The 7,699-nt window shown below is 29.8% G+C and overlaps 1 protein-coding gene and 1 long non-coding RNA gene across 4 annotated transcripts; one reads left to right on the plus strand and one right to left on the minus strand.

The window, feature by feature from the left end:
• The first annotated feature begins 2,682 nt into the window (after positions 1-2,682).
• Positions 2,683-4,577, plus strand: LOC106792632. The gene is made up of 3 exons (XR_001382321.1): positions 2,683-3,055; positions 3,966-4,181; positions 4,333-4,577. It is a non-coding gene; the product is annotated as an uncharacterized LOC106792632 (long non-coding RNA).
• A 236-nt stretch (positions 4,578-4,813) lies between these two features.
• LOC106792631 (autophagy protein 5) lies at positions 4,814-6,278 on the minus strand. Of its 3 annotated transcripts, none has more exons than XM_014759119.1 (5): positions 6,201-6,278; positions 5,865-6,060; positions 5,576-5,781; positions 5,172-5,497; positions 4,814-5,101 (listed from the first exon to the last, which is right to left on the minus strand). In XM_014759119.1, the coding sequence occupies exons 2-5, from the start codon at positions 6,018-6,020 to the stop codon at positions 4,989-4,991; spliced, it is 801 nt and encodes a 266-aa protein (XP_014614605.1). In that variant the 5' UTR covers positions 6,021-6,060; positions 6,201-6,278; the 3' UTR covers positions 4,814-4,988. The 3 variants fall into 3 exon arrangements, with proteins under 3 accessions (XP_014614605.1, XP_014614606.1, XP_014614604.1); XM_014759120.1 differs by having other exon boundaries at positions 5,865-6,039; positions 6,201-6,267; XM_014759118.1 differs by having other exon boundaries at positions 5,865-6,271.
• Between the last annotated feature and the right edge of the window lie 1,421 nt (positions 6,279-7,699).

The raw sequence follows: 7,699 nt of genomic DNA on the forward strand, positions 1-7,699 counted from the left end.
TAGATGCGTATACATACGTTTATATATATATACATACATACTTATATATATACCTGTAGATGCGTATACATATGTTTATATATATACATACATACTTATATATATACCTGCAGATGCGTATACATACGTTTATATATATATATACACCTGTAGATGCTTATACATATGTTTATATATATCCATACATACTTATATATACACCTGTATATACGTATACTACGTTTATATATATATATATATATATATATATATTAAATATATACGCGCGGGACGAATGCACTTACGCATGCATGCATGCACGCACAATACAATTTAAGTAGTAGGTGGTTGTATCGATGCACAATGAAATCCCAATCGTTTATCCAACCTACGACTGCATTTTTCTTTTTCTTCTTTACGTTGACGCAAATAATAAACGTTGGTTGGTTGGTTGGTTGGTCTAGTCGATAAAATGCAAGATGCATTTTAAAGTTTACTTGCTAAATTCTTTACGTATTTCCTATTGAAATACACGATTGTCTATCATCATCATCATGCTCATATGATTTCTCATTCGAACGAAGGACATTTCGTTTCATTTTGTCGTACATTCATGTTATCTATTTTTATTTCTTTCTTTAATTTTTCTATGCAAAAAAAAAGGGCACGAGATATATCTTTTTTTAAAAAATTATTAATTTAACAACGGATTAAAAAATTGGAAAAGTTTAACATTCATTTTCCTTTTTTCCATTACTTCTTTACTTCTTACTTTTCCTTTATTATTTCTTACGAGCGCGTGACGACTTTGGACTGAGGTAAAAAACAAAAAAAAGAAAAAGAAAAAGGTGTATAGATACTCGTGGAAAAATGAGTAAACACTAATGAAGATTACGTAATCGGTATCTGTAAAAAAAAAAAAAGAAAAAGAAAAAAGAAAATGGGCTGTCAGTTTCTAGGAAAGAGTCACGCTCGTGCCTTCGGTTCTTCTGTGGAAAATGATGCGACCACGTTACGAGATAAGAACAATTTGTAATCGTGGTATATGTGTATATATATGTATATATGCACGTAGGTATACATATATACTTTGATATATATCAGAATGAAGCTTTTTTACACGCTCATGGTCTCGCTTTTTAACACTTGGCGCTTTCACCGTGACGATGCAACTACTCCCTACCTGTTTGTTCTTCTTCTCTTTTTTTTTTTAATTGACATGATGCTTTTTTTTCGTAGGATCTTCAGAATTATATCTTCCGATTTTATAATCTGTTTTTTTATTGTTGTTCGAGACTTTTTTCTATTCTCTCTTACTATTATAAAATATTAAATAATATATATATTATTAAATAATATATTAAATTAAATAATATATTAAATAATAAATTTTGTGTGGAAGACAATGATATATATTTTTCTGTTCGTTTTTTTTCCCTTTTTGTGTGGTTTCGTTAATAAAAATTAAATCTTTATCTCGAATATTAAAAAAAAAAGAAAATAGAATATCAAATAATAATTTAATTTTGATTTCGATCGACACCTGTTAAGACGACCCGTTAAAGCTCATTATTGGGAATAAATTAAATTCGCACGTGTGTCTATCTCTTACACTTTTTCGAATGATATTCTTTTTTAAAAAAAGAAAACAAATTCGGTAATCGTTTCTTTACTTTCGAAGATAAAGCAGAATCCTCTTCACCCTCCCCCCTCCTACCACCGTGAGTAGTTTATACGATATCGTTAATGATTCTAAATAAAACATAATTTCTTAAAGTCTTCCTTTAAGGAAAATTTCTTTCTAAGGATAAACAAGGAAATTCAATAATTTCTTAATTACATTTTCAACTACATATATATCTGACGAATCTAATTAAATCGACCGTTAATTTTTACAAGTATCGATTCGTAATCGATCTAAAAATACAAATTTATCCTTATACGTTTTGTTACTTGCAATGTTTGTGTGTGCGAAGGTTATTATTAAAAAATAAAAATAAAAATAAATAATAGCATGCGTTTGAAATAAATAAATAAATAAATAAAAAAAAAGATTTCAAAGTAAACGCGTGTTGATTAAAATAATAATGCATCTAAATAAGAAAGAAAAGATTGAGTTTGATCGAAAATTTAGGTAACTTGATTCACCTTTTCTTATTTTTTTTTCCAATAAATTAATTAACAAATTTTATATACCGATTAATTACATTTATAAAAAGTTTGTTTTTCTTTCGATCTATATGCATGTGTTTTACGAGGACGACGACCAACCAAAAAAAAGACCAATTGCCAAAACCCTACGATGTTATATATCGCAATGATAATAGCACCACTCGTTTTTATTGAGGCCACTGTATGTGAACCCGTGTACGTGTACGTGTACGTGTACGTGTGTAACATACGCGACATGAACACGCACGCACGCACGCGCACAAGTCAAACCTTGAATTGTAAAGCAAGAGAGACTGATGCAACGCATCAATCAACGCCAATAAATGTCACAGACTGGTGCAATGCAATTAGGAAGGGTGCACTGGCACGTAGAAAAATATTCCATAGGATCGGCTAAACTATCAATGACGAAGTATAGTCACCGGAGGAAAAAAAAAAAAAATAACAACATATAATTAATGAGACAAAAATTCGATTCGTAGAAAATAATTACAGTACTACTACTATCGCGATCAAATTTTTTTGTTTTCTTTTTTATATTTGCAACGTAATTATTAGGAAAGGATAGGAAAAATATTTTATACGTTTACGATGGCTGGAGAGAGGAATCCCATAAAATACAATCGGATAAGAAAATCTAATTGATTGAAAGGAACATTTTTGAAAGATTAAAATAAAAACATTCTGATATACATCTATCAACGTTTGGTCCGGCGAAAACTCAAAAGGAATACCCAACAAATTTCCTGGCTCTATTCCAAAACTCGAGTAACGTGACTGATTCTCTTGTTTGCATCAGAAACTTGTGAAGGGGTGGTGATCGGTGGTAGTACAATGAGAGAACTCCTCAACTATCACGTAATTATTCTTCTAATCTTCCTCGAGTCGATCGTTCTTTCTATTGGTAAGAAGGAAAAACGAAATATTATAAAAATAAATGCACGTTGTTATTAATTCCCTGAGATATATGTTTTTTTTTTCTTTGCATGTTCCTTGCTGTTACCGCATCAATTCAAATTCTCTCTCCCTCTCTCTTTTCTTTTATCTCTTTCTTGTTATATATTTTATATAACAAAAACAAAAAGAGAAAAAAATAAAATAAAATATTATAAAAAAGAAAGTCGTTTTTCTCTCGCTTCGGGAGGTTGTTTCCTTGAATAAGTCGACGAAAAAAAAACGAACGGTTTAACCAAGAGACAAATGCATAGGTAAGGATAGAATAATCGGGGGAATAACCGCGATTAGTGTTGGAATAATTTAAGTCGTGACATCAAAACACACCGTTCACATTCGAGCAGCAATTTGACTGGGAAAACCTTCAGTGAATGCTCCTGCCGCTCTCTCTCTCTCTCTCTCTCAGAGTCATTTTCACGATGGCGGCTAATTATAAAGCGCACTTGCACTCAAAGAGGATAGGGACAAGCGAGAACGTGCGTTCTTGAAGGCGCATAACGACAAAGTAAAGAGAAAGAAAAAAAAAAAAAAAAGAAAAAGAGAGAAAGAGAAAGATAAAGACAAAGGCACGCATCGTGATCCTTCCTTCAACTTTTAGATGAGTAGAAAAAGGCCTCATTTCTCTCGTTTCTGTAGTTGCGAAAGTAAACTGTTAATGTTCTTAGTATATATTTTTATCCTACACTCGTTCTCGTACCTTTCCTTAACTATTCCTTTCTTCTATCCCTTCTCTCGTCGCTCGTTTCTTCTTCCATATCACAAATTCTTCATGTTTTTCTTCGATTATCAATGAGATGATACTAAAATATTACTATAGAGTAATTTTTTTCACTGTAGAAGATTATTAATAATCTTTACAGTTACAGCGAAAAAGATAAATCAAGAAAGGGGGAATCGTTCTAAGAACATCTGGAAAATGAAATTGAAATGTTAATGGATTGAGTTACGATATACAAAGGCAATACATTCAAAGATCGTAAATGACTACACGATATGAACCACCTGATCACTATCATATATTGACGAAAGAGGATATACGAAGAAGATATCAAGATACGGCATTAGTTATATTTAAAGTAATTTATCATTTTTACAGGATCATATAATTACTTTTTTTAATATATCTTCTTGATATATTAAATTCATATATTTTGATTGAGAGAAAAAAAAGAACATTTTTAGCTCACCTTGAAATTCTTTTTTCTTTCTTTCTTTTTTTTTTTACAGGAACAACAGAACAAGAAAGACGAGGTGAACTATTTGAGTTTTGGTACAAGTCGTAGGACTATGGAGTACAGTAATTATGGAAATCAGCCGGTAATAATTCGTAGGCCTCACGAAGCTTCGAATGTTGTAAATGATACTTTGCCTATGAGAATTTTGAGAATGTATCGTAAGCCTCGTGAAAATTGTTCTATAGCTTAAATGATGTTAAAAATTAATTAATAAATATATATTCGTTAATTAACTTATACTTTGCACATATTAAATAAATATATCCAATTGTTTGTAATCGTCGATGTTAAACTACGTTTCAATATTATTTCACAAATGATTTTATACGTTACATTGATAATGTACGATTACGTTTATGCTCGAAAAGCATTCGATTAAATCGACGGACATAAATAAATATTTGCTTTTTACTTTTCTTGTATAAACGTTAACTTGCAAAGACATTATCTTTTTTCAAATTAAAGAGACAAAATCTATCACCACTTGACTCTTATTTGAAAATAAATAAGAAATCAAATTAATTTTTTGTATACACAAGAAGAAGAAGAAGAAGATACATGGTACAAGTGTCTCTCTTCTAAGTGATCACCAGCAACATTTAAATAATAACACTGAAGTTATGGTTAACTGCATCCCTTCAATGTAGGTTACGAGGAAGTTACAACTAAGTGAAGAAAGTTATCAGGATAGCTTAAATGTTCCGACATCCATTGCAATGGTGTTTCTGGCGGTGGAATAGTCCCATGAGTGCGTACTTCAACTATAGAATATAAAATCTAATTAAAAAATTACCTTTTCATGAAATAACGAAAAATGATCTTTTGACGTACCAAATTCTTGATCTGGAAATACTTCATTCAATAAATGTTTTAACGTTTTCCTTTGGCCTTCTTCATTCACTGGCTTAACAAGTTTTTGAATATATTTATCCTCGCTTGTATAGCACCGAAAAGGAATGTATTTAAATCCTTCTTCGCTGTTAGCTGCTTCCATTAATCTTCTATTTATAGACCAAAACTGATCAAATTTGTCTGTAATTAATCCGTTCCACAAACTGCTATGTTCTTTTTTCTGCATAGACGATACGATTAATCCTCTATGTTTTAAGACATCAGCTTCTTTGACGCAAGCAAGAAAATGTGATTCAACAACTTCTCTGACAAATAAAATTAGTACAAATTAAAATTTACTTTCTTCAAAGATATCACATTGAACTCAAAGAAGCTTTACTTACTTATTCTGACAATGCATCAAGACAGTTTCTGGAAATTTATCAAAATGAACAACGATATTCCATGGTAATTGAATATCATTAGAATATATATCTAATAATACACCAATAGGATAGTGCCACTTTAAAGGAATTCCATTAAATTCAAACCACATTTCATGATCCTGTTTGTTATCGGTTTCTATATGTTTTATAAAATGTTTTCTAACCTACACACCGCAAACAATGTTGATAATAATATTAATAATTATGAATATTTGAAAATAAAAAAAATAACAATAAACTCTTGTACCTTTTCTGTGCACACAGGAAAATAACTTAACCTAGGCACCATAAGATAAAACGGATCAGGACCTTGCAACTCTGATGTTTCTTCAGGATCAAGTGTAAAACAAACGGGAATTTTGCCATCCCAAATTTCTCTCAAAACTTCTCGATCGTTCGCCATTGTTTATAACCAGATATTCCTATTATATTTTTTATTACCACTACGTCAAAACGATTGCACTTTTTAATTGTATACTAAATGATAATTATATCTATAGTAAGAAATAGTATTAACTTTAACACTGGCAAGGTGTATCATAGACTTAACAACTATTGAATACTTCTTGTCCAGGTTTCTTACCATTTTTATATTACGAACAACGTTATCAGAAACTAAATAGAATCAAATCATAGCACCAGTGATAACGCAGAAATGAGACAAAACAATTAGAAAAAAATTTACGTACTAGTAGCGACATCCAGCAATCAAATAATGCAACTAGCGTGTAAGGTACGCACTTGATAAGTTAGAAATCTACTAGAACATACTATCGACAAGTTAGAAATCTACTAGAATATAATATCGACAATAAATTAAAAAGATGAATAATAAGTATATATAGTATAGTTATATTGTAAAAAAATTTAAAATAATTCTATTTAATTTTAAATGTCTAAATACGTGTGTGCCTTCAGAAATGCATTTTTTATACATATATATTTTAAAAAGTAGAAGAAAATCAAAACGAGTAGATGATAAATCCATAGATGATCACCTGTAACAAAAAGAAAACTATATTAATCATACAATCAAAAGTKATACAATAGCCTGAMMTATTAATCGTCCAATTCGCARATGCACTTTTCAATTGAATCCTTTATTTACTTTTTATCAAATCTCTAATTACCGCGCGTTGCAATAAAATGAAATTTAAACGCGTGATTTTACATTTAAATAAAATAAATAAAAATAAAGAAATARGAAAAGTAAAAATACTAAGTTACTACAAAAAATAATATCTATTAATTATTATGAAATATTTTAAAGCTACATTAMATAGAAAAGAAAAATTGCAAATTTAATAAAATACGATAAAAATGAAAAATTTTAAAGACGAAACAAGAAAAAAGAAATTACTGTTTACCGAACGTTATTTAAACTTCAAAATTTAATATTACGAAAATTTTAATATTTTTGACTCTAACACATATGCAYCTTTTTGAACGATATAGACACGAATTTGGTGTCTCAAGGAGATGGAATGGTCCATCATCTCCAATTACAACTACAAATTAATGACGAGCAATTAAATAATATAATAGAATATAAAATATAACTAAGGAGCTATTTTCAAAAAGTTCGAACTTATTGTCGAACCTTTAAAAATAACTCAATAGTTTGTGTAGTTGCCCACTTGATACCACATTTAAGTGGGGGCCTCTTCGGCCTTAGCCTCTTCGGCATAATGCCTCTTCGGCATAATGCCTCTTCTTTCTTCATGCCCTAAACTCTGCTGTGAGGCTTTYTCTAAGCGCATTTTATAATACAAATCGTACAGTTACATTTACTCGAATGCCTCAACAGATATTTGATCTGATCGATGAACCTATTATTAACACTTTGCATTTAAAAAATTAAATAATATCAAACAAATGCAGAAACTTTGTAATACATCTTATGGTCTTACTTTTTTACTCGACCATTTTAATCTTTTATCTTTACTCTACTTTTTATTTACTATGCATATATAACAAATGAAGTATTTTCAGTAGGAATTACTAAAGAGCAAAGCGTTAATATACTTAATATTAAGTAAGTATCTAACGTATTCAGCTATCTTTACTTTTTTGAAAAAGAAT

The sequence above is a fragment of the Polistes canadensis genome, unplaced genomic scaffold (genome assembly GCF_001313835.1).
Source record: "Polistes canadensis isolate GaletaPanama2010 unplaced genomic scaffold, ASM131383v1 scaffold_504, whole genome shotgun sequence".
In the NCBI taxonomy this organism is placed as follows: domain Eukaryota; kingdom Metazoa; phylum Arthropoda; class Insecta; order Hymenoptera; family Vespidae; genus Polistes; species Polistes canadensis.

Coding starts and splice junctions, on each gene's coding strand:
- LOC106792631 (XM_014759119.1), bottom strand. CDS start 6,020: ATGGCGAACGATCGAGAAGTTTTGAGAGAAATTTGGGATGGCAAAATT. Junction 5,782..5,864: donor TTCCTGTGTGCACAGAAAAG/GTACAAGAGTTT, acceptor TGCGGTGTGTAG/GTTAGAAAACATTTTATAAA. Junction 5,498..5,575: donor TTGATGCATTGTCAGAATAA/GTAAGTAAAGCT, acceptor TTTATTTGTCAG/AGAAGTTGTTGAATCACATT.